Below are 27,507 nucleotides of genomic sequence, written 5' to 3' on the forward strand. Positions count from 1 at the left end.
CCGGATTGGCAGCGGGTTTAGCAGGTCACTTAGACCTTCTCCCCAGCAACACATTCCATCTCTGCCCCAGGGTCTCCTTCCAGTTGGATGTGCCCGGAACACCTCGAAAGGGAGGCGCTCTAAAGCTACTGTACCTCAGCTGACTCCTTTTCAAAGTGACATCCTCTGGATGTCTAAGCTCTTTCCACCATATCTCAGGATGAACCCAGACACCCTGGTGGAAGAAACTCATTTTGGCTCTATTTGGTCACTACCCAAAGCTCATAGGTGAGGGTTGGAACAAAGACAGACGGAAAAATCAGGAGCTTCGTCCTCCAGTCCAGAATCATGTCCTCTATAGTCAATAAATGAATCCCATCAAAAGCTTTCCAACAGCTCAAAGGGCATAACGCTCCTCTAAAAGGTTTTAAATATAAAACCTCTGCAGGAAGTGTTGAATTTTAGTGACAGTAATTTAGCAACAATTGGAAAAACTACAAAACCGTGACTGAAATTCATCAGTAAAACATACTCAACAACAAGTGTTGAGTATGACATGACTGTTGCTGCACTAAGATGACCCAGCATGCATTTTAGGTAAAGGTCAGTATGTGATCAGAAGGAGGGAGATGAGTTTTGTTGTCCTGGGATGAGCTTTGTATGTGTGTGTGTGTGTGTGTGTGTGTGTGCGCGAGTGTGTGTTTGTGTGTTCAGTGCCAGTCAAAACAGCCGGCAGTTACAGGCGTTCCTGTGTCGGCTTGGACTGAAGGTTGAAACGTTGGCAGAAAACAATGATTTATAACAGGCAGACAGGCAAACAGGGACAGGGCGAGGGACAGCGGGACAGAGGGGTGAGGAGGATACAGAGAGATTAGGGCAGAAAGAGGAAGGTAGGAGGAGAAAGTAGGGAGGACTGAAGTAGGGATGACAGACAGGTGGGCAAAAGGAAAAGAGTAAGGGTAAGGAGAAATGATCAAGGTGATGAGGGAGACAGAGGCAAGGGCGATGAGTGGCTGTGGAGTGGGTCATCCACTAAACAGAAGACTGGTAGGTCGATACGTGGCTCCTCCAGTCCGTATGTTGAAGTGTCCTTGGGTAAGATACTAAAACTCCGAAGGCTGTACTGGTACCACGAGTGTGTGAGTGCATGTGAATGTGCTATAAAAGTACCGTCCATTTACGGTTTAAGGAGTTGAAGTATTACGAGGCAGAAAAGAAAGGAAGATCAGAGTGTCAAAAGAGTGAAGAGGACAAGGGTAAAGGAGAAGGACAAGAAGGAAAAAAGGGAAGGAAAAGGGCAACAAAGGACACAGGACGCAGGGGTAAACAGGAAAGCTGACTGGGAGATGTTGTATGGGTACACATGTCGCCTCCCGAAAACCGTCACAGGACAGGACAGGACAGGACAGGACAGGACAGGACAGGACAGGACAGGACGCAAGGCTGAAGGGTACAAAGCTTCTGTCTGGTTTGTCTACCTCATCTTACTTTTTGCTCAAAAAACAAGAGACTCGACTCAAGTTTTGTTTCTTCCTTACTTGAGGATCTTGTTGTGCTTTGGAGCAGCCACACTGAATGTTAATAAAGTACACTGAACAATATATCGATGCACAGAGGCAAATTAAATCTAATCCAAATCCTCCCTTTAACATAACCCCAACCTATACTTTCAATCAATAAACTCTCAAACCTGAAGACAACTTAAAGTGGTTCCTACAGACAATCTTCTCCTGATGGTTTACTGAATAAAAGCATGACTGCAAATGGCCCCAGTGCTTCATAAAATACTAAATGAACAATAGCCTTGTTTTCATTGCAGGTTTCCCACTGGAAAAAAAAGCCATGCCAAGCTGGCTTTGAGAAAGAGAAGATAGGGGAGCCACTTGAAAACAACAGAAGACATTTTACTTTTTCTATTTTGGGGACATGGACAGGGGCAAGACAAAAGAAAAGAGAATGAGGAAACGTAGGCAAAACTTAAAAACAAATCTGTAGACACAGAAACTACAAGACAAAACATAAAACAGTTTGTGTCTACACAACCCATGTAACACTATAGCCATGTAATAAACGATTCCATTCAAAGTCTGTCAAACATGACAAAGCATTTCTGAACTATGGTTTCAAAATCATAGCAAGCAGTCATAGTCAGGAACAGCCTTAGAATCAACTCATGCTCGCATGTCTTAATCAACTAAGTAAAACTGTTAAACAGCTATTAATTTGTGTATGAAAAGGTAAAAAATATGAATTAGTTATTCTTTATTTCACCTTCTGCTTTAGAAGAATGTGTCTTGCAAGAGTTAACACGTCAGTGGACATCTCTATAGGCAAAAAGGAGACCATGCAACCAAGATATATCAATAGAAAAAGAATGTCCCTTTCTTACCAGATAAACTGGAATAATTTCATTTCCAAAGAGATGACTTCCATTCACAAATCACCATCACAGTGTAACATGGAGTAAAGCCTTCCTCATGTATTGCAGTCAGTATTTGAAGGCTGAACTTGTTTTTTGTTTCCATCTGATTTACCATGTCCATGAATGCACAGCATCCTGTGGGACCATCCGAGCTCTGGTGTTGTTTGTGGCAGAAAACAGTGAATGGCGGAACTTTGCTTCAGGGATGTGGCATTTCCATCCTGTTCACGCAGGTTTGGTATTTTGGTGACCCACCATGAGCTCGACTTCAAGGAAGTGTGAGGCCATGCACGGCAGGGGGCGTGTCACTAACAATCAGGAAGCAAGAGTGCACTTTTTAACTTATTCGACCAGATCATCTTCAAAAGTTTGTAAAAGTGTTTGGTGGATGAAATGTTTCCACAAAGTAGTGTCTGCACATACTGTTCGAGTTTTTCTGTGTTACCAATACTAAAAATGGATAAGTAGCCATTACAATCATGAGATGGATCTGAAAGGTCCAAAGTGGTCTATTTACATCAAAAACTGGCTGATCGATGCCCTGCTGGGTTCATTTGACCAAACACTCTCTCAGTGTCTTGATTGACCTTAACATAGTACCGATGACTAACAGAGTGGATATAAAAATTATATTTGCGTCAAGGTATTTCGAATAATAACACTCAGGCAGGCATGAATCTAGACTCTACTATAGAACTTCTCTTCCAAACAGCAGCAACCTCATAGAACTGCATTTTGTCCAATTAGCATCACATTCTTTAATTGCTATCAATATGGTCAGTGGTCAGCTTATTTGTCTAAGCAGTGTGAATGTGGAGATACACCAGGAATATAAACAGTGATGCCCTGAGTTAGAAAAACTACAGAACAATCTGTGACGGCTGTCCTAATGAAAGATGAAAATCAGTTTTTAAGTTGTTATATTGGACATCAGAGGTCTATGACATGGAGGAATAAGACTATACTCAAATGTATGATCAAATCAGTTATGATCAAATCAGTTATTTTTTGTCACCTTTGGGGAGTAGCTGATAGAAAGATAACTTAATGTCTTAATCAAATGCTCATCTGCCTCGACAGTCCCTCTGACACATTACGAGTTCTCAGTTCGCCTTTTTCCTTCCTTTCAGTGCACCCATCAATCTATTTCAAACATCTCCTGATGACGCCTACATGTTTGGACAGCATTAAAATGCAGCCTGTCAACACAGTCGGAAAGCGCGTCTGCAGCAAAATGCCAACCACCTCAATCACTGCGCAGTCACATCAGCTACAGTCTGTTCCATTCCCCAAACCTGTCTGTCTGTGAGTCTGTCTGTGTGTCTGTCTGTGTGTCTGCACCACAAGCCCCTGATCTCCCGCAATCACCATATTACACAGTCAGTCTACACATCACACTCACACAGACAGGTAGGTGTGGACAGACAGGTAGTTAGGTAGACAAGCAGGCAGGTGGGTAGACATGCTGGAGGCTGGTGTTCTGTCGCTGCCTTTGTGTATCACATCTGTCCTCTTTTTTTTATTTTCTTTAGATTTCTTCTTTCCTTGTCTGCTTGCCTCTTGAAGTACAAACTGACACCAGAGTCCCACGGGGACAGACACACACACACACTCACTCACATAGCCCACCAAATGAATGACCTCACCCTGTCTGGCTGGCTGGCAAAGACACAATATACACACACAAAGAGACTATACAAAGCGTTATATAATCCCACTGTGACAGAAGCGTGGGCCGCTAGAAGGGCACAAAGCTGTGGCCAATCAAAGGGCTACATATCACCTTTAAATGGCCTCAATGATTCAGGGTGAAAGTGACAGGAAACAGCAGTGTTTTTCACAATAAAACAAGTTCACTGTGCACAGTTCCTCACATGTATTATAGGCCTAACTCACATTCATTTAATGTTTGGGGGATAATATTTTGTGGCTTTTGGCCAGTGATGGAGCACGGACAATAAGACGACTCAACCTTGGTCAGTCATTTAACAGATGGGGAGACCTTTAAGACACAAGGTGTTGGTTCAGTCGTAATTAACTACCACTTTTGTCCACCAGGGCCACCAAATTAACACAAAATGAAAGTTCCTTGTAGTTGTTGCTTCATGTTGCAGTGGTTTAACCAACCACCCCACCCATACTGGACTGTGTGTTCCACTACATGGCCCAACAAAAGTGCTCAAGCAGTGCTCATCTCTCCTGCCTTTCCAAATAGCTTCATACCTATGATGTGACTGTGATTGTGAGTGGTTGTTTATGATGAGTTTCTATCACAATCACACCACATGTTTATATCATCCACATCCCATGGTCTTGTATCCTATATTTTCCATGCTGCTTTAACGTATAATGTGTCATCAGGTTGTATAATTCCCATGCAGACTATTCATGAGCTGTGGCACATGTGAAAATGTGAAGAAGTGAGGAATTCCTTTGCTGTGGCCTGAATACCGACAAGCCTTTTTCTTTATGCTAATTCACCTCTGAAAGGCGTGAGCAGAGAGGAGGAGTGATGATTACAGGTGCGGAAAGAGAGAAGAGGATTGAGGATCATCTCAGCGGGGGGCTGCTGGAGGAATCGATGATGGAGGGACACAGACAGTCTTTATTCTATTTATAGCTCAATTGCATCTCCGTCTCAACACCCCCATCCTTGCTAAACATCCATTGTTTGCGCCATAGCCCCTCTTCCCATTAGTCGCCAAAGCAACTGCCTCCTGTTGCTATGGCAACTGGCTCCTCATCAGTGTGCCGGCTCCAGCCACGTGGGGGGGTTGGGGGAAAAATGGTTAGAGGGGAAATGTTTGGTGGTGATGGTGCGGGTATCGTCTGAAGAATCAGAGGCTGATGGAGGGAGGATGGATGACGGCATTGAAAGCTAACTGTGTGTGTGTGTGAGAGAGAGAGGAGGGGGAGGGAAATTAATATGCTGCAAACCCCTGCGGAGGGTATTCCACTATCTGCTCTGCCACAGGTCAAAGAGTTTGCTACACTCACTGGTGTCTTTGTATTAATTACAGTCATCAGGAAAGAAAGAGAGTAGTTCCTTGGAAAGTCGTCTGCTGATGAAGAGATGAATGTGAATGTGGAGGTCTGTACTTAGTCACTGCACAGAAATATATAGTGCACAGTCATGCAGACAAAGAAATAATAATGTTCCCAGCAGAAACAAGAGTCACCAACAGCATTTTTATGACACCAGCAGCTGAGCCAGAATCAGGTCATTCCCATTGTACAATGTAAACACACTCTGCATTCAAAATCCTACTGAAGTTACTTTTTTTTAAATAATGGATATGTTTTTGCTCATCAGACCATATGTTGTTCAAATAAACCCATTTGTTGAGGTTTCAAAGCTGAAAATGTCTAGTAGAACTACTAATAACTCATAAACATCTGAAACATGACAGGAGCCTCAACGGGCCCTGAGCCAGAGGTCAAAGCCTTGATGTAAGAGTTTCATAAATGGACCACATATTCATTCAGACATCCTCCATAGCTTCACTCATTTGAACTGTGTTTGGCTAAAGGCAAACTCACAACTGGGTCAATCAGTTATTTAATGACTAAAAGCCTGAATTCTACAGACGATATGAACACTCCCATCCATCCATTTGCTTTTGAATCTGGGGTCAGATAGCAGTTGCAGGGCATTCCTGACGCCCCTTTCCCCAGCAATGGATTCTAGCTCCTCGTGGGGGATCCCAAGGTGTTCCAAGGCCAGATGGGCTATATAGTCCAGCAGGTTCTGGGTCTGCCCTAGGGTCTTCTACCAGTCGGACATGCCCAGAAAACCTCCAAAGGATGGCATGAATACTTGTACAGAATAAATACAATGGAAATTGTTCTAATGATGGTGGCTGGAGAGTTTGTAAAATCTTGGGCCAAACGTGCTTGCACACAAATTTAAGACATCAAGAGAGTCGAAGCTGGACATCTGTCTACAATTAAAAAAAACAAACAAACAAAAAAAAAACCTAATTACATTTTTCAACGCGCACAAATCTAATTTTCTGTTCATGTTCCCATGTGTCATTAACCACAAATAAATAAAAGAGAACATCTGTGAGACACCAAACTGTTGTGAGAACATCAGCAACATGAATAAAAGCTGTGTGGATTTCACTTGAGTCAACCATCTCACATCCTGTCTGCATTTCATCCACCCATCACACAATGTGCTATTCACTGTCATCATTTCTCGTGCATAGCTTGGTGATTATATTTCCTTAAATGGTGTGTAATTGAGAGAGTGTCACATTCATTTTTATTAATTAATGACTTAACCATCAGCTCTTCTATTCCCCATGAAGCAGCTGCAACTGTCTGATCTAAGTTCATTATACATAATGAATAAATCTGGCGCCCTTGGCTAATCCTGTCTTTCTGTCACGAACACACAGACACACAAACACACGCAACAACACAAACACAAACCACCGTCACCAAATGTCCACCTACAGTTCCACTCCTCCTACCATCACCCTCATAATCCCTGAGGGCATGCGGTCTGACGGTCGTGATGGACAGCGGCTCAAACCGCTTAGCTCGGCTCCTTAAACTGGAAGCTAATTGGACGAGGATCCATGCTGAGTGAGACGAAATTAATCTTCGGAATAAAGAATGAGGGAGGAAATGGAAAATGTGACATTCATATCTGTTAGCGCCGCCATTACGTGTCTGTATGTCACTTTAGCCTGGATTTATTCATACAGCCAATTTCAAAAATGTGATGAAAACAAATGAATCGGTCATGCATTTGTGGTATTTAAATAATGGAAAAGGACAGTTGGAAATCAGGTTAATGCATAGCAAAGCATAAAATATAATGCTATATTTACATATATTATATTCACAGTAACTGTTACATGAGAAGATGAACCACATGGAAGATACCTGTTAGCTGCATTGAGAGGTGTGAAGTAACTTTGCTTAAACTGTTAGAATTAAATTACTACAGACATGTTTACGGATGTTTAGCAGGTCATATGTACCATGTTCATTTATTTAGCTTGTTAGCATGCTTTTTAGCATGTCTAGTGCACTGTTATTGTATTCCCAGCATGCAGAATGCAAATACCAGAGCTAATACAGCTAAAACACTGTGCAGTAGCAGGTGGAATCAAAACAGGCTAGAGACTAGAGTAATCTCTTCTGCACCTGACACGAGGTGGAATTTGGTGATGCTTTGGTTAGCCAGCTTGTTTGCAAATGCCGGAGTCTACCAACCATGCAAGACTGCAGGAGGTGGCTACATAGGGTGTCATGGGTGGACAAACTGACCATGGCTCAGTGTAGCATGGACACAAATCTAAACTTTGAGAGCTGAACAAGTGAGAGATGATCAACCATGAGCTTTGACAGCCACTACAAGCACATTTACAGCTATTTGAGTGAGTCACCTGTCAACATCCTTAAACCACCGCTGGCGTGGCTAAGAAAGTTTTTGTTTTTCAAGTGATACCAAAAGGGGATCCGAAGGTAACACTGCCTGGATTATTAATTATTGAACAAAAACAACAGCACATCCATGACATTTGCAAGCCAAGATCCCAATTAAACAAAACAAAAGCAATCTGAATGGGTTTGTGTCTAAGGGTAAGACTAGGTCATTACTACCCCGCAGCTCTTGTTGTTTGGTGTTAGTGGACAAAGTCAGTTCCTTGCTAATGGAACAAAGTCAGCTCTATATTATGCCTCAGGTGGCATTTCAATTCCATTTCCAGTCTGGATTAGTCAACCTGTGTCACAGCCAGACACTCATCACCAGGCTCACTCACTGCAGCACCAGGCAATTTATCATCACTCCATCCTGGCTGCTGGAAGAATATTTTATACTGGTGACAGCTCAGGCTTTGGCCTATCTATTTCATCCTCCTCCAGCTCCTTTTAAGAGACAGCTTTCAATTTTTACAGCAAACTTGAAACGGTGAAAGGCTCTTGACACATTTCAATATAATTTGACACACGTCAGGGACTGAACTATGCCTAGCTCAGTGTAGAACGTGTGATTGTCTGGTACACGGTTTAGACTGTTCTTTGATGGCACTAAGTCAAAACATTTTTCATCTGTCGTCTCTCCACCTCTGTCCCCTGCTGCCTGCTGGTTTAGAATATCTCCATGTTTCACAGACTGGTACTGAAATGCACCAGTGCCAGTCTTGTTTACTTGTTTTGCATAATTAAGACCCTGAAAGAGAAGAGGCTTTGCTGTTTGTGACCGCCTCCCATTGAGGTTCGTGCAGAGCAATCACTTACCAAAACCTACCCCCACAGAAAACCTAGACAGCCGCATGCCTGCTCTACATTTTGTTGTGTTACTATACTCCCTGCCCGTCTTCCAATTGGTTTCCTCAGACTTTCATTATAAACGAAGTGATGGACTTCAGCAGCATTGATATTTGCTGCATTAGTGTCATGGCAACAACAAATGACAAGACTGTCTGCAACATATATTAGAGACTGCCTAAAGGTTATTACTGCTGGTGGGAAAGGTACAAACACCAATTAATTAATCTGACTCAACTTAATTCATAGAGCACTTTAAACAGAGCAGAGCTGTTTCAAAGTGATTCACACGACATGAGAAAACACAGGAGACAATGGGCGAGGAGTACGTAGGTAAATGAGGGTGTCATCGGCATCATCAGTGTTTTTGGATAATAATGGAAAAAACATAAGTTGAGAAAATATTGGGTTCAAGTATAAAACCTATGATGGCTGATTTGAATCATTTCAAAATTTCAAAAAGAGATCCACCAAAAGATCATCAGATCAGATCACCATCCATGTGTTATTAGTTGTTTCTTTTTATTTTTGGAATACAAACTAACTTCAAAAAGCTAATTAAAATCTAGCTAATGAGATCCGAGGTTGCATTTCAGCTAATGCGTTCCTCCTCTTTTGCTCTCCACAGGGACCAAAGCCTGCTTTAACCTGACCGGTCAATACTACTCTCAAAATGCTTCCAGCACCAATCTCCTGTTTCCCTGCCTACAGATTCTGCATTCATATGCAGATACCAGTTTATAGAGATGAACTAACGGGTACCAATGACAGTCAGCTTGGCTATTTGTAGCTGCGAACTGGATGTTGAAGAGTAATGTATAAAATAGCTGAAATTTATTCAGCTGGAAACAATTCATTGATCAATTTCTGGAATAGAATCTTGTAGCTAATGGTGAAATGTAAATACATTGACAAAGAAATTAAAGTATATTGATCTTAAATGATGGTACAACAGATTTGCAACTGTTTATGTCTATTTCAGAGTTTTGTGTCTGTGCCAAACCGATTCTGTGCCATCAGCAAGTGTGATGTCAATGTAGTGTCTCATTAACTCCAGCATTTGTTGCTGTTCCTAGGGCAACATTAACTGATCCTTAGTCTCTATGGCAACTACCCCCTCTCTGTTCTTTTCTTTCCTCCTGTCCCTCCCCGAAGGCACTTCACGTCTCTATCCGTCTACCACTGGAAACTTGAAAATAACAATTTGACCTTTTACAACATTTTATCTTGTACATTCTTCAGCCTCCATCATCTAGTTCAAAACAGGCAAATCTGTTTCACAGCGAGCAAATCAGGCCAAGGGAGAAAATGACTTTAGGATGCTGTTAACAGACTCATTAACACCTGAAGGCTTTCAACATCCCTGAATTGTGTGCCAGTTGTATGTCTGCCTCTCCAATCAGACAGTTTTACCCAACAAACATGCTAAATTGACCCTTCCTCTAGCTGCTGAGGCATAAAGGGCAACTTATCCTCAGTGCTACCTGCTCGTCTTGCACCTTTTTAAAAGCTTCTGGTGGAGTGTTAATGTTGCACCCTTTTCTAACGGAAGCATCCAACATTTACTCAAATGATGATAACGCTGTGCTCTGTGCAGGCAGATATTTAGTTTAGTTTAGTTAAGTGCACAGAAATGACGATTAGATGCAAAGACAATACAATACAATGACACAGCACGTTATATCTAATGCACGCAGATGTTATTATGTCTACTGTTGATGTACTGTGATTCCCCATGTGGGAGAACAGATATCTGCATATGAGGGCTCTGTCTATATATCCATCTGTTTGCTTATCCATCTATATGCATGAGTTTTTCATCCACCTGTTTGAATCTGTTGCGATGTCTGTCTGCCTCTCTGTCTCCTCATCCATAAATCCCTTCCTGCCTCCCTGTGTCTGTTTGTTTATCTCTCAGTTTGCTTGACAATCTTTCCGTGGCTTTGTCAGTCTCGTGTTTTTCTGGCCGCTCCTCTGTCTCAGATCTGTCCGTGTCCTGTCATTCTGTTTTCTTAAATTCTCTCAGCCTCTCTGAAGTCTGCCTGCCTGAGGAACAACTGGCTCTAAATGTCTATTTTTATTTATTTTCTATTTGTCTCTTTGATGCTTTCACAGACATGTTAAATACAGAGCAGGCTTCAGCCAAAAGTAACTGTTTGGAAGATTCAGGTGTGACACAGCTTAAAAACGTAATGGTTTGAATATGTTTGTGCTGTATATTGTAGAGAGTGGAAGCATTGGTTTTAAAGCAAAATACTAGAACCAAGCTAATCATAGCTTACGTCAAATACTTAATATAATACATATTTATGGATTTTTCTTCTTTTACCCTGCCAAGCCAACATTTTAGTTTTATTTTAGCAGGACAACGAAAACATACTGTACGGTGCAGACCTACTTGTTTGCTTACCTGCTGTCTAAGCAAAGCTCCGAACATAAAGATGCTCCACTAAATCAGAAATCAGGCCAACTTGTTTTTATAGAGGAAAAGTTTTAGAAGAGTACAAAAGAAATCAATGATATGGATATAGTCCATATGGATCTACGGGACCCAGTCCTGACAAAGAAAAGAACTTTGTTTTGTAAAAGTTTTGAGTAGTTACACTTCTGGAAAAGGGACCTTTTATCAATCCGACAAAGAAAAAGAACAAAGAACAGTGACAACATACTGTCTATTATGAATATACATATCTGAACTACAGTGTATACACAGTATTCATATCCAGGAGATTATACACAATGTTTACTCTTCCTTACGTCAGCACTGTTCCTAAATCTGTGACTGATGACAATAACTGCTGCTCATGCTGCATATATTTTAGTGTATTCATGTCACTGTCAATGCTGTTGTATACATATTAGCATATTCATAGATCCCCCACTGTTATTCATATTTGTATGCATATGTGTATTATTATATGTAAATTTCTCTACACTTTACTGCTTTTTGCACTGGTTTGATGCTAGACTGCATTTTGTTGTCTCAGTACATGTACACAGTGCAGTGATACTTTAATGTAATCTATTCCCTCGTAAAGAATGCGGTGAAAAGAGTCGTGAATGTAGGCTGCCTCCACACAGAGTTTCAGCACCATGGACAGAGACCCTTACATTAAAGGGCAGCTCCACCAATTTGAACTCATAAAGGTCAGTTTAGCAGTGATTATCCAGCACGTATGAACAGTTTTAACAGTGTTCTGTGGCTCTAGAGGAGTTTTATTAAGTCTGAGAATGTAATGTCATCAGGATGAACTTGAAGGCAGACGGACGACAGATACAAATGTACCTCCTCAAAGTTTAACTAACTCAGTTACATCAAGTCATACCTCAACAGAATACTAACAGGATGAATATCACATGAAAGGAGGGTAGGCGGTCTCATATATATATATATATATATATATTTTTTTTTTTTTTTTTTTTTGCAAAATGTATTTATCAGAAAAACAAATATAAATTGACAACTTACAGCTATGCAATACAGGCGGTCTCATATATGAGTGTGGATGGCTATCTGTGTGACAGAAACTATTTTTTATTAATGGCTAATATACATGACTGCAAGAAGAGGTGTCTATGAGGGCAATTAAATACAAACAACCTCTGATGACTTAAGGTTAATAATATGTATCGTTAGCAGTAATTGACACCTTTTGTCACAAAAATATTAAAAAGGTCTAAATGCTTTAATTAATTCTTTACATAAATCTTCCAAGAGCTACTTCACATTCAGAGCTGTTTTAAAATGTCAACATCAAAATCTATTAAATCTTAAGCACAGCCCACACTGCTGGCCTGCAGCCAGCTCTCTATAGGCTGTGTGTTGGTACATCATCTAAAAAAAAAAAAAAAACCCGGAGTGACTCACACTCTACAGTTAGCTTTAAGTTAGCATGTTGGCTTTTACAGTGGCGCCAACGAGGCAAAATCCCAACACTTCCCCAGAAGCCGTCAAAATACATTAGCTCATCTCAGTTTAGTAATGGGGCCATACTGTACAAATGTCCCTTCTGGGCTTCCATCTAACAGTCTGTGTCCCAATGAGAAAGCCTAGACAACAGCGAGAAGCACCATGTGGTAAAAATACACCGCTGATACAGTATTTTCACGCCTGCCTGCCTTTTGAGGATTTGTGTTTGTTCTCAAACAGCTTGAGTACTCAGTTGTGTGTACATTATGTATGTCTGTGTGGGTGTGTATTTGGGTTTGTGCAGTAGACGGGACCACAGCACGGGTATTTGTAGTCTTTATACTGGCTGGCACCTGTGTTTTTAGCTCCGTCTGAGAAAGAAGGAATAGTCCTAGCACTGGAGCAGAACAGGTGTTGTTGTGATGTGTCCTGAATGTCCCTTCAGGTTATTTTGGTGCCATGTCTACTTTTTATTTGAATTAGTAAGTTTAGAGTAGAAAAAACCATGTCAGAGAATAGAATCAAAAACAAAACAGAGGATAAGAAACAGTGATATGGCATTTTTTAGCCACTTGGGGGCAGTGGAACAAGCTGTAAACAAAACAGTGACATATTACCACTATATGGAGTTGTTATGGTGAATTTGTTAGCAGACAATTAGCTATTTACACATCTAGCAAACATAAAGCATCATTAGCAATCATTTGCAGTCCTGTTTGTGGCACCTGACAAGTCTAAGTCCAATATTCAGTCATTTTAGCTCTGTTTTGGTCTTCAACAAGCTCCTGAAAAAAAAAATCTGGCTGTTTAGCTGCTAAATGCTACACTGGGTTAAGCAGCTAGTTGTTAACATTATCAGTTTCATGTTTGGTACTGCACAGTTCCAATTCCAGCTGCCTTCTGGTGTTGAAAGAAAAGTTGATGAGATTCGTAAGATTGCCAAAACAGTCAATTTCATGGGTGCAGATCCAAAACAATGAGCTGAAATAAGCTAAAATGACTTTGTAAAGCTCAGAGGAAATCTCAGTGGTTGGTGATAATTCTCTGTGGGCTCAACCCCTTTCACATGACACATATTTATTATTATTATTATTATATCTGTTATTTGATTAACTGCTACAACAAAAATATTAATTACTACCTCTTTAAGTCTATTTTATGTAATTTGAACCTACACGAGACCATACTCTTCTGCATGTTATGGTCCATGCACAGTGTCTTTGCATTATTTATATGTATGTTTCTGTACATCTGTGGGTGATGTATGCACACTTACATACAGTACAGAAATGTAGATACACTTTATACAGTGCACTGTCTTCTGGGTTGTCTATAAATAGCCTTACAGATAGGTAATAAGGTAGGAAGAAAACCAGGAGCTATCTTTTAACTCAGTGTTCTAAACATCACGTTGCATTCCCTGAGGTTAGAGCCTTCTCCTTCTCTGTCGAGGCTTCTCCCTCTCATTGTTACTCCTCTGTATCTCTTTCATCGCACAAGTTTATAAATGATCGTCATCCATCTATTCCCCCTCAGCATTCTGTTCACCTCTTCATACTCCTTCATCAATCCCATAAGCCTTCCACAACATCATCTCTTCATCATTTCTCTCTTTCTCTCCCCTGTGGTACATAAACAACATTTTTCTATCCCTGCACTCCTCTTGCTCATGCCTGGTTTCTCTGAAAATGATTTGAAAACCTTTTTTGTTTCTAACTTTCGATTTATTATGCTTTGAGCAGTTCTTTTCTGCACGTCGACCTCCCTCACTGTACTCCCTGTCTGTCTCTCTTCTTGCTCTTTATTGTGCACCACATGCCTTCTTATCTTTTGTACAGGGCTTAAATACCACTCTTGGTGACAAAGACCCACCCCTGGACACTGACAAAAGGTCTCATTACACAGAGGGAAGACGACGCCAGCTGCATTTAGCACTTTGTCTTTCTTTTTCTTTCACACATTTATTCAAGCACACAATCAAACATACCCAAAAGCACATACAAGACTCACTAGTGCACATCCTGCATGTCAAGATCTGCCGAAAGAAAGAGCCTGCTTGGAAGAAATATGCACACAGATATACAATGACAGCAAATATACATATGAATGGAGGCCCACATGACACACACACACACACACACACACACACACTCACACACTGCAACATTTTACACATTCACTCAAAACATGACCCCTCTGTGTGTAACAAAGAAATTAAAATTCAGCACAACAAGCATGAATCCAACATATATTCAGATGTTCTAGATTATCTATGTGACTTGTGTGGAAATACGGAACAAAAATACTAATGCAAGCCTTTCCGTTCTTGTGAAAGGACGGGGAGCATTGATCAAAGCTGCTTAATAGCCAGGTTCAACACTGCTGATTCTGTGGGGAGCTGAAGGCTGGCTCAGTCCTCATTACGGCCTCCAATGGGAGGCAGAGGCAGGAAGTGTTGAGAGGAAGGACAAGGAAAGAGATCCTGTGGAACTCATCTCCATAAATCACAGCAACACACACACACGACATCTCAGCTCCTCTGGAAAAGGACAAACACACACACATACACATGCAAAAACACTTGTGCACATGTGCACAATTGGATGCATCCATACTATGGATGTGCGCAATTTGTCAAGGAATCAATGACCGTTGCTACCCTCGCTAGTCGACACCAGAGATACTAGTTGGTTCAATGAATTATGAATATTTTATTAATGTTGAATTACCACACTAGCCATGCTGCAGCTGTGGCAGGCAATGATGTCATGAGTAAATCCAGCTGGCTATGGAAACAGATACACAAGGAAAACTTAAAAGGCATCATGTCATTTGTGTTTTAATCAGGAGCACCCCTCATCAGTATACATAGATGACATCCACACACACAAAAGTCTCAATCTATACTATGTCTGCCTACCCATTTCTTCCAGTCAGCTAAAAACACTAATGTTACATTAAAAGAAGACCTGAACATCACACTTATCAACAGCTCCATTTGGACTCCCTATTAAATCTAATAATTCAGGCTTATGTCAGTCACACACAAGTCACAAGTCAAAATGTTGTATTTTTAACTGCTCATCTCTGGCTCACATAAACACAAACATTATTTTTCCCCTGTCCGCTGAAACCTTTTTTTAATGAGTGACACTGCTACAAAAGTATTCCTCATTAAAAACAAGAGCAACCAACAGCTTTTATCTTCCGCCGCCTAATATCCAGTTACAGAGGCAGTAATCCAGGTAACCAAGGTAGCTACTACAGGAACGGTGGCTAAGCTAAGTTTACAAGCTCTACTGGTCATTCCACAGCATTCCCAGACCAGAGAGTAAGGAGGGATCTAGGAATCTTTGCCATATTCCCCAAAACAATTGAACTGGCTCCTTTTTAATGTAAATGGTTTAGGGTTTTGGTCTTTTGATCATTATCCAAAGCTTGTGAAGGTTAGAGGAAGGTTACAGGTTATGGTCCTATAGGGCCAAAAACACAACATCATCTGCAAATAGTAGAGATGCCCCCTAATGTCACCAATAAAGACTCTCCAGCTGCCACTCTACACTAAACAGTAGAGGTAGCACAGGGTACCCATGTAAGAATCCAATAACTGCAGTGAATGTGTTTCTTTAATGCTAAGAATGTGAAGAACGCTCTTGTTTTAAGTGCATCTACTTGAGTGCACCTCATTCTTGTTCTAAGCAACAGCAGCCTTGTTACTGAATTTGCACTCACGAAGAAGCGCTCAACTGTCTGCATCTTCTCTCAATCATTCTGTAATCATCCCAGTGTCTAGTCTAAAAAAATGCATGGAAAAACACAGCAAAACCACAAGAAGAATTCAAATAGGACTCACCTATGGTGGAGAATCAGCCACAGCAGCAACCATCACAGAACATGGAAAGTAAAATCGACAAAAACAACAATTACCATGTGACATTCTTTAAAAGTCGTACTCTCAGGAGACCAAGATGTGAACTGTTGATATATAACAACACAGGGGAGTTAACATGACACCAACAAACACTTTTTTCAACATTTTTTTCTAGAAGTTGTAAAGAAACAGGCAGCTAGTGAGAAAAAAAGTTAATTGGACACAAGAGAGAGAGAGAGAGAGAGAGAGAGAGAGAGAGAGAGACACCTCACCCCTGGATGCAAAGGAAACAGAGCATGATTACAGTGTTAACACAAACACCTGGACAGAAGAGAAAAAAAAGAAGGTTTGTTTCGATTTGGTGAAGTCTAGTGGTGTTGCTAAAGAGAAAGACTCTGTGATTGGTTAGTAGTGGCACACCTGTCAACAGCAACTCTGTTAATTATGAGAACATCATTGGGAATTAATATACTCACAGAAAAGTCAAGCCAATCCACAGCCTCAGTTGGTCAACACTTGAGCTCATGCATTAGTCACTCACAAACAGTCCAAATTGGACAAGCCAAAGCTCCAGCCAAGTTTTTAGACAAATGTGTCCATGCAAGGGGCAATACAAATGGTTCTCATTATCCATTTAACCCTTAATTAGTAAAAGAACACCCAAGCAATCAACTTTGCCCAAAGGATTATTGGAAATCAGGTTCAAATATCTGAACGACTCAAGCTGGATGAAAACATCATGCATGACAATGAACCATATGTTATTTTTTAGTTACTCTACATCTAACTTTTTCGTCCAGGGCTGACTACAACCAACCTTCGGTGATGGGGATAACTGGAGGGACCACGGCTGGTTCTTCCATGGAATCAGCAAAACTTGGAAAGAAGGGCTTAGCTGAAGGGTTTAGGCCAGATCCTGGAACTGCCAAAGGGGTGGCCGATGGAGGGGAAGAGGGGCTGATGACTGGGGATGCTTGTGGAGGGAACTTCTTTTCTCCTGGTGAGGTGGGACTCTTTACAGAGGAAGAGGAAGATGAAGAACGAGACTTCCTGGATTGCTTCTGGGCCGATTTGCCGTCTTTTTGCTCTTTGGGTTGGAATTCCTGCGCTGTGGTTTTAGGGGAACGGAGAGGGGCTGGGCTAGGGGTGTCGAAGGACAGCCCTAATGGTAGAGAATGACCTGAGGTGTTCATGTCACTGAAGTCAAATAGCTCGCTGTTGCTGCTCATTCGAGATTCGTTCAAGAGCCACGAAGCATCTGAGGGCGAGAGAGGTGGAGCTGAAGCTAACACCTCGCCTTTTTGAGAAAGGCCTGGACTTGGCTGGGAGGGGGGGCTGAACGCTGAGGTGTCTCCCTCAGGCAGTCCTTGCACAGAAGACTCAAACATCTCACTGTCAACCATGTCACCAACCATTGCTTCATTCTCTGGAGAGAAAGGTGTAGAAAAGGCCTGGCCGCTGTTACCCAAACTGGCATTTTCGGTGTCTACCAGGAGATCAAACGGCTCACCAGGGCGAGAAGCCATGGGGAAGGAGCCAAGTGTTGCACTGTTGGTGGTGGAGGGCATGGTAAATGGAGCAGCTGTGGCTTTCAGCTCACTGTTCAGAACCAATGGGTTGATGGGAGTAGCTGTTGGAGAGAACAGGTCCTGGGACAGAGGGGAAGGGACCAGGACTTCTTCTGGGAAGACCTCCTTTTTCCAGGGGCTCTGGCTGGTGTCTATGTCTGCAAATAAGGCATCTGGGTTTGCCTGAACAGAACTCCCTAGATCCATCATCACCTCCTCTGTAATCTGAGAGGTCGCTGTGGCCGCAGGGACGAATGGTTCCGCCATCATTCCCCACTCCTCGGGAAGCTTCTTCCTGCTCTTACCCCTCTTCCCTCGGCCTCCACTCTTCCCAAGCTGCTCCTCCCAGCCACCTTCTACTCTATCCCGCCTTGGGCCAACCCTGTGGTAAAACTCATCTGTTGAGGGTGTGTTCTCTCCCTGTGCTTGCACCTCACCCCTGCTCTCGATGTGCTCATAAGATCCCTCCTCTTTCTGACGCCTTTTCTTCTTCTTCTTTTGTTTTCGGTCTGATCCATCTCCCTCCCTTTCGTCGCCTCCAGCATAGGCAGTGCTCTCTCGGCTAGGCCAGCTGTCAGGTGGGTCATCAGGGCTGTTTGAAAGGTGGGTGCCATGACGACCGATCAATGCGCTCACATTGGGGGTGAAAGGGATGTCTGTCGGTAGGAAGCCAGCCTGGTCTGGCCAGCAGTCACCTAAGGCACCTTGTTGTGGGTGAAGAGGGGAGAGTTTAAAGTTGGGGGAGATGGATACCGGTATATGAATTGGTTCCTTTACTCTAACTCAAACAAAAACTAACTGGGCTTCATAATATATAAATTCTTAGTCTAAAAACAAAATAACAAAGATAATATTACTACAACACAAAATAACACCACACGAAAATAGTTCTAAATCATAGAGGCCAGTATATTAGCTATTTCTTATTGGCTGAGATGGTGAGGAAGCATCTGGATGAATCCAATCCAAGGCCAGAAGTGATGCATTTTCTTCCAGAAAGCCGAGCTTTAATCATTACACCCCTTGTGATCTGTAGGAGTGCTTATTCTCTTTCATTAATCTGTCAGCATTTGGTCAAATGTCTGTGTTTTGTTGATCTTAAAATAGAACCAGAGAAAAATCTGGATTTCAAGTCTCGAAATTCCTGCTGTGTCAACGTTGATTGAGCGTATGAGCGCATGGAGGGATGAGAATCAAACGCATACTCACACAAACATGCTGGAGACTATCGAATTAAATGATATAGAAAACTTGCACTTTTGGGTGGCTGACTCACTGCAGCCTCCGGGCATAGTAAACAAGTGCAAACTGAAACTATTGGGCAGCAAAAGAGCTCCATTTGAAATCAAAACAGAAAGCAAGACTCAGGTATATAATGATATAGTGTTCCACATGTACATGGACACTAAAGCAGACACACAGCAACAAAAAGACTGCTTAATGGTGCCATAGAAAAGAGGTCAATTATAGGTAACTATGCTGTAACTAAAACAGCCCGGTCTTGGGACAGTGTATAATAAAGCTCAGGTAGATGAGCGGTAACAAGAGTAAAGGGGACACTGAGATAGGGTTGTTCTTCTACTTTGGCCCAGTTTTTTTTCCAGCTTTCTGTTATATATACACACACACATACAGAAGAAGAGCTAAAGTGGAGCAGCTGTCAGGCCCCATACAGTACAGTTGCTCTCTGGAGTGCCATATTTCATATTAACAAACCCATGACAGAACTCTGCTCTCTATACTGTATGTGCAGTAACTGGGAGATGCAGGAAAAGACATGCAGCAAATGGATCAGAACGAATTAAATTTTGTGTTGTGCAACCTCATTAGGCTGGAGGGACACTCAGTGAACATCCATGTAGTTATTCTATAGTTTTTGAAATGGTACAATTATAAAAGACAGAGCAGAAACAATGTGGCTAATGTCCGTTAATGCATTTTTAAATACAAATTCAACGAACCGCAAAAATGCCATTAACAGCTGGTCTAAATATAACCATAGAAAATGGTGAAAACAGTTCAAAGAGTAACACTTAAATCAAAGTTGAGCTGTGCTCTATTATCTGCCATGGAAATATTTGTACTCTTTATAAAATAGCTAGTGGGCAACTTTATGACCTGGGAAATATTCCTGTAAATATTCCTGACTAGCACAAGACGAACTAAATCAGAGCGCTGGTGTAATGCTCTGCTTTCTCTCTGTCTGAGGACTCCACTTACAGCAACAGAGTGATGACAGGCTGAAGCACCTTCTCCTTACTATCTCGTATCACACTCTGCCTTATATTTGCTGTGTACACTTGACTATGTTGAGTATAAAAGGGGAATTGTTTTGGGTTCTTCCCTTGATAGAGTATATAGGCTGACTGCTGTGATTCAAATGTGTTTTTGTGTTATTTTTACCAGTTAATTGCATCACTGGTAAAAGCATGACACATTACCCTCCACCTCTATATTAAGAGTCAAAGGGAGCAATGACGATAAGGCTGTGTGTCCTGACAGCTACAGCTTTAATAAACATAGTTAATAAACATAAAGGCAACCATTAATATTTTTAAAAGAACTCCCTTTCTCATGTTGGGCCTGTTTAGACTGAGGCCTGATAAGATGTCACCTGTTGTTGGCGTAGCTGTATTCTCACTTTAATTACGATGATTCAATGTTTTTATCTGCTTAGAAAACTTCATTATACTTTAAGTTAATTAGAGTCAGTAATGGATTCATTATGCTGGTAATTTAACAAATCTTGTTTATTGTTCTGCTCTACAGAGATCTGCACATCTTGTAATGGGGAAGGTGAGGTGGTGGTTGCCGCACTGCTGAGTCACCATGTGTTACCTAGCAGTTGACACACATACCAGCAGAGCGATTATACACACACGCACGCACACACACACACAGCGGGGGACACTTCTTACAATTGATTTGAGGGTGGCAGTGAGGGGTTAACAAGCAGAGTAGTCTCCATCCTCTGTGCCTTCATCACCTGTTACAGGCTGATTGAAAACTTGAATGAATCATCTCCGTCTGCTGCAGTGAGTCAAGCTACGGTTCTGCTGGTTGCACTTAAACTGAAGCACTGCTCAGTTGTTATGACTCACAACATTCCTGCCTTGTATTTGGTCTCTGCTAGTGGTTAATATTTTAGCAGAAGAGTGAATCAAACAAACCAAATTTAGACCAAGATCTATTGGTCATCGTTGGACTGTGGTAACATGGTTAAAGGTTTACTGTACCATACATTCTCAAACTGTGGCTGGAAACTTCATTGACCTTGATGGAAGATAATTTGGAACAGGCTTTACTCAGCACGTCCATGTTTCCATGCTGTTACACTTTACTGCTCTTGGCTTTCACAAATTTTTATCCACTCACTTATTCCAGTTGTTTCCACTTTGCCATTTTTGGATTGATGTTAAGCGAGCGTCCATGGATCTCTACATTTCCTGTGCAAATGTTTCATATTAAAAGCAGGGATGCATCTATAAGATACATCACATTGATACTGGAACTAGTACTGACTTTATTAAAAGCATTGAGCATCTGCCTGATCTGCATGAAATAGATTTCTTTGTTGTTGTTTGTCTTAATGTCATTGTTAACTTTTAATGAGTTCCTTGCTGTGAGCTTCACATATATTTCAATTTTATAGACACTCTGGTTTCAGGTAATCTTAATGAGCAGATTAGTGTGAGTTCAGGTATAGGAATCAATACAGGAGAAAAATGTTTGATCGGGGCAGTCCTCTCTCTCTGACTTTCCAGGAAGACTTTTAATTTGAAAAATATGCAAGAAATGTTCACTGATTTCAAATTCACAGATAGAATCTTAACAACAATCAAACTAAACTGCATAATATTTCTCTTAAAAAGATAAATTCAGACTGGTGACCATGACATGACATATTAAGTTTTTGTGACCTGCCTTTGGGCCTGCTATAACTATTGAGACAAGGTCATTATTTGAATACTAGCTTTTATTTGAAACTTTACAGTGTAAAGCTTAAGATTTTTTTCTGCAGGAACAGTCCACCTGTTCCCACCAGTAGCCACAGGTGTCGCCAAATCAGCAACACCCCATGTGATTATGGTTTGCATTCGTTTCATTTTCAAGATGTATTTTTATTCATAATCAGTACCTGCTGGCTCTCTGAAAACAACATCCTCTTTCACCCTTAAACCTTCAGTTTTGGGGTCCTAGAAGAGCGTCCGGCACTGTACTGTAGAGATTTTTGCACTCACAGTTATTTAGTGCGTGGCTCGTGTGCATTTGACAGAACCACTCTGATATTTACAGTACAGTAGCACAGAGGGTTCTACCACCTGCTGTGCAGCAGTGCACTATGGGGGCTCAGCTGCTGTGATGCTGTCTGCAACGTTCCACTAGCCACATGGGATGTTAGCATGGCTGCATTAGCTCACACAAGCTACCGCATGGTGACTACTACAACCCCACGCTCTCTAGGATCACATGAGCGTCCAACTGGAGAGCGGCACTATCGCGGGGGAGGGGCGGGTGGATGGGGTGGGGCAAGGGAGAGGGTGGTCAAGAGAGAGTGGACAGTGAGACAAACAGACAGCTTCTTTCTGGAGGATAAATACACACTGAGATCTACACACGCTAACACACACACACACACACAAACTAAACACAGTGTATGACCTGAAGCCATGGTACCCTATACATGTCAGCATCAGATGTGCATTGACCTTGAGCTGGATGTCTAAATCACATTGGAGCTGGAGTGAGATGGAAGCTATAAAAGAGCACAGACAGACAGACAGACAGACCGACAGCTGCTCTGTGTACTGCGCCCCTCTGTGGATCAATTAGGCAGTGCAGCCCAGAGCACATACGATAACTTACACTGTACAGTAATCAGATCTGAATTATTCCTGGACAAAAAGATGTAAACACTATTCAAAAGCTGTCGAGTGCAAACATTACTACAGAAGCTGACCGTATTACAATTAGCAGTATTTGTCCTGTATAGTAATCGATACTTTGATACTTGAGCTTTTAAAGCAAGTTGACACAACTAAAAGCAGTACACACAGCGTTGTCAGTCAGTTTGGTTGGAAATTCTAGAGGGTTCCACTTGCTACACTGATGCACAACCTTGTTGAAGAAGCAGAAGGTCAATGTGCCCGATGTTTCTTTAGAACTAGATGCATGTTTCAGTGGCAAGTGCTTTACCTGCTGGCAGATCCAGAGAGCTGCGAGGAGGCTGTGGTTCAGGCAGCATGGGGGTGTGCTCTTTAGGGGCATCCGACCCTGCTGAGGGTTCCACTATATTTTGTATCCTCACTGGTGAGAGGGGTGCAGCCCCCAACTCCATGTTGACCCCCATCTCACCAGGCTGGGAAAAACCTGATCATTAAAGGGAGAGAAACAGATACAGGGTCAGTGCTGGAGACTCTGTTAGCACTGATGCAACATACACCCACAATAATCAGGGTTTGTTAAGACTGTTAAGACCTTTTTAAGACAATTCATGGCCATGGTGGCAAAAACAAACACAATTTAAGTCCTAGAATTATTCATATTAAAATGAATATGAATAACTACTTCTGACTTCCTGTGGACCTTTGTAGCTCAAGTTCCTAACTTCAGCATTTATTTGCAGGATGCAGCAACCTTCAAATTAATTACTTTCAGGTGGCTTCAGTCAGGTTCTAAATGTGCTCTTCTTGAGCCAGTTGAGTGGTTTCTGATCCATATGATGCAATGCAACATAATCAAATCAATTTCTAAGATATTCAAATCGTATTTAAGACAATTTAGGAGCTAAAATTCAGATTATTGGATTCTAGACGTTTGAATGTCCCACAGAAATCCTGAATAATGCAAGGTAGTAATTATTTTTATTTTAATGGACTTTAATGTCTTGAGAGGATAGCCAAGTGACATCATGTAAAAGCCTTTGCGGCCCATAGGGGACCCATCATTCCTACAAGCCTGCAACAGAACAGTGTTCAGCGTAGTGTAGGTTTTCAAACACTAAAAATGTAGACATGGATTTTTTTCCCTCTACCGGTTAATAACTACAACATGGATAAATTAAAGTATAGTGTTGTGCATTAACGACGGACAGAGCAAGACCAGCTTTCCAGCCATCCAATCAGCTGCCGGAGATTCTGTGTGTGTGTATATATGTGGTCCGAACATGTACAGTATGTGTGAGGCACATTGGCATAGCCTTGGACGAGATTATGAGTGTGTGTGTGCACAATGTGTGTGTGTATGTGTGTGATCGAAACACACAAATGAGTACGATTAAAGAGGATCTGTGTGTGCATGAAAGCTTGGTTTGTTAGCTAAATTAGTGGAAATTGGGTTAGAAGGTGTCAACTGTATGTGTATTTTTATGGGAATGTGTGTGTGTGTGTGTGTGTGTGTGTGTGTGTGTGTGTGTGTGTGTGTGTGTGTGTGAGCAAAAGACTATGTGTGTGTGGGTTCAAGCCTAGAGCAGTAATTCCGTGGCCCGTAGACGACAGGTCTCATTAAGGCAACAGTGAGATCTGAGTATGCAGAGGTTGGCATTGGTGAAAGGCATAACTCAGCCTCATAGCTCATACTGTGCGTGTGTGTGTGTGTGTGTGTGTCACTCTGCGGAACACCAGCAGATATCAAGCTTGTGACAGCTACAACTGTGCATGCAGCTAACAAGTTGTGCCTCACCACAAGCCATTTATCAGGGCGGATTTTACGAGCACAGATTCAGATTCCAGACCAGTTGTTGGACTGAAGTGACATTTTTAAAAAGAGTAAATGTAATGAGCAAAGAGGTAGTGAAATATCAGGGTTTAGGGTAATGAAGGTCGGAGATTATTTCATGTTTGTAATTGTATTTTCAAAATGTCAACCGCTTTTCTTAACACAGCATGAACTAAAGCTAGAGACTTATTATCACATGGTAACAGCATCAAACTGTTTGAAATACAAACAGGACACTGACATAGAGCTGAGAAGAATACAACCTCTAACCACAGTTATACTGAAGGCCGGGCTGCGAGCATATCTGGGTTGCTATAACCTCATAATGTCAGTAGGAAGATGTCTGCGATCAGTAAAACAAGATAATCTTCCACCTAAAATCTGTCCTGTTCAGAGGAGATTGAGCCACATACTGTACGTACTTGGCCTGTTACTCTAAAAGCATCATCATCTATTTTAATAATGTCAACATCATTGCCAGTACTGTTAGCTAGCTACCTGTTCGTGCATGAAAATTAAATGATGGACGAATGTCATCTACAATTTGACTGAAAATAACATAATGCAAACAGCAACCAAACAGAGCAACTGGAAGAAATCACAAATACAGGCCAACAGCAACTTGTACAAAACCCAACGAGATCCAACCAGCCTCCTCCCTTCCAAAGTCAGAACACATTTCCATGCACAGGGAGTGCAGGATAACAGGTAGGCAAGTAGGCTAGCCAAACATTTAATTCAGGCTGAATGGTGTGCGTAATCTGATCCGACACAAAATCCACCAAAACACAGCCAAAGAAACACGGCTAGTGAGAGTTATATTCAGTTTGGGATTGAAAAACTGCTTAGGACAGCTACTGTCTACATTATATGTAGACTGTAGTCTAATGACTTGAAATAATAGTAATCAAGTGACTATAATGTGATTAAAACATATATACAGTCATCAAAATCCTTTCTCCTGCACTTCAGGCACTTTAAATGGTGCATTGTGAACGTAAGTGTGCATTTCCTTAACAGAGATCAAAGAAACACAGAATAGAAACATCTAAAAGAAAGAAAGAAGGAAAGAAAGAAAGAAAGAAAGAAAGAAAGAAAGAAAGAAAGAAAGAAAGAAAGAAAGAAAGAACACAAAATCATATTGAAGTGATTGTGATGAAAACATCAGTATCTTAGCTGACAGCTCAGTAAAAACAAAGGTGTGTTATCACCACTCAGATGAATTACTGCTGATGCAAGCTGTCAGTTTTCTCAGGCTACTGCTGTCATTTAGTTTAACTGGTGAAAATGGGAAATCAAATATTAATTTGTCTGTGTAGATGTTTATGTTTAAATATTGGTATCTGAAATGACACTTTAAGCTTGTGCTTGTGCAGCACCTGAAAACTTAATGTATGAAATGATGTTTTGTTACTGCTGCTATCATCAGAGTAGTACCAGCTTCAGTACTGATGCAGCATTATTTTGGGAAATATCTGCAGGATACCTGAAAAAGCTCCCATCCGGCCAGTATCCATCAATTGGGCAGAGCTGGTCTGAGAGCCCAGAGGATCTGAATAACCTGCCATGGAGGCTGGCGAGGGGGAGAGAAAGAAGAAGAGAACATGTGGGAAGGAAGAAGTCGTAGAGGGAGAAGAATAAGAAAAAGGCAGAGATGGATGAGGTGGCCAAAGGAGGAAAAGAAGGGAAGGAGGAGATGGAGTAGGTGGTGGTTGGGCACAAAAGCATTAATAATTCAGAGTGGACGAGGGAGGTGGACAACATGGAGGTAGAGAAGAAAAAGATAAGGCTTGGAAATTAAACTTTTCTACATTTTAGCATGCATGAGTGAAATATAATTCTGAGGACTGAACTCTAAGTTCTGACTTGTGTTGTTACAGGACAGATCAGAAAATATGACATTTTGTTGAGTTCAGTTGATATTTATATTTATATCTTGAGACTTCCAAAGACAACATACTTTGTATTTGTCGACATACTTCATCAATCAAATTGATAAGATGAAAAATAGTTCATTATTTGAGAGTAAATGACCCACAGATGGTACGAAGTCACACTGCAAGTCTCAAGTTTTAATGTGTTAGGATTGAGTTTTGAGTCGAGTTCCAGTTTAAATCCAGACCCTAAAGTTTGTGTTTCTCATCCTAAACAAATAATTTCACGTGTCTGCTGGTGTGTGCTACCAAACACACCATTCCTTTCTGCTCCTGCAACATGATTGGCTGCTCTCAACTGATTCAAAGATTCAAAGGGTGTATACTTTATCATTTTCATCTATGGCATTGGTGAGAATATCAAGTCAAGCAAATAAAGACTGTAGTCCAAGTGAAATCACAAGTCTTTCTTTTCTTTAAAGGTCCGGTGTGTAGGATTGTAGTGGCCACCACAAAAGGTGAGGCCCTATCTGGTGGACTCTTATTCTTAGATGATTATACACTTTGAAATAATATATATAGAAATATAGGTATGCGAGATTTCAATTCCCGGTCAATATTCTGTAAATAGAACCCTTAATCCTTTAAACCTTTAAAGTCTAAAGCACCAGATCCTGATTCTGGTCTTACTTCAGAGTCATGTGACTCAAATCTGAGTCATTAGTTACATTAGTAATGTCATGTGACTCAAATCTGAGTCATTAGTTACATTAGTAATGTTCTCTGCAAAGAAACTCGTTTTGAAGTCTTCAACATGCAGTCCAAATATAAGTCCAAATATTAAATGCTATTCTGGCTGCAGATATTATCACCTTCTT

General features: G+C 41.4%; 1 protein-coding gene across 9 annotated transcripts in view; it reads right to left on the bottom strand.

Moving 5' to 3' along the window:
• LOC104939158 (microtubule-associated protein 4) overlaps nt 1-27,507 on the bottom strand; it is a 109,107-nt gene that overhangs the window by 34,615 nt on the left and 46,985 nt on the right. For 6 of the 9 annotated variants that reach the window (XM_019270449.2, XM_019270451.2, XM_019270454.2 and 3 more), the window contains 3 exons: nt 26,242-26,328; nt 23,235-23,408; nt 17,288-18,742 (listed from right to left, as the gene is read on the bottom strand). In XM_019270449.2, coding sequence (XP_019125994.2) covers nt 17,288-18,742; nt 23,235-23,408; nt 26,242-26,328 — 1,716 coding nt within the window. The remainder of the gene's footprint in view (nt 1-17,287; nt 18,743-23,234; nt 23,409-26,241; nt 26,329-27,507) is intronic. The other 3 variants (XM_027274371.1, XM_019270452.2, XM_019270456.2) reach the window with 2 other exon arrangements.

The sequence above is a fragment of the Larimichthys crocea genome, chromosome XXIII (assembly GCF_000972845.2).
Source record: "Larimichthys crocea isolate SSNF chromosome XXIII, L_crocea_2.0, whole genome shotgun sequence".
NCBI classification, from domain to species: Eukaryota; Metazoa; Chordata; class Actinopteri; family Sciaenidae; genus Larimichthys; species Larimichthys crocea.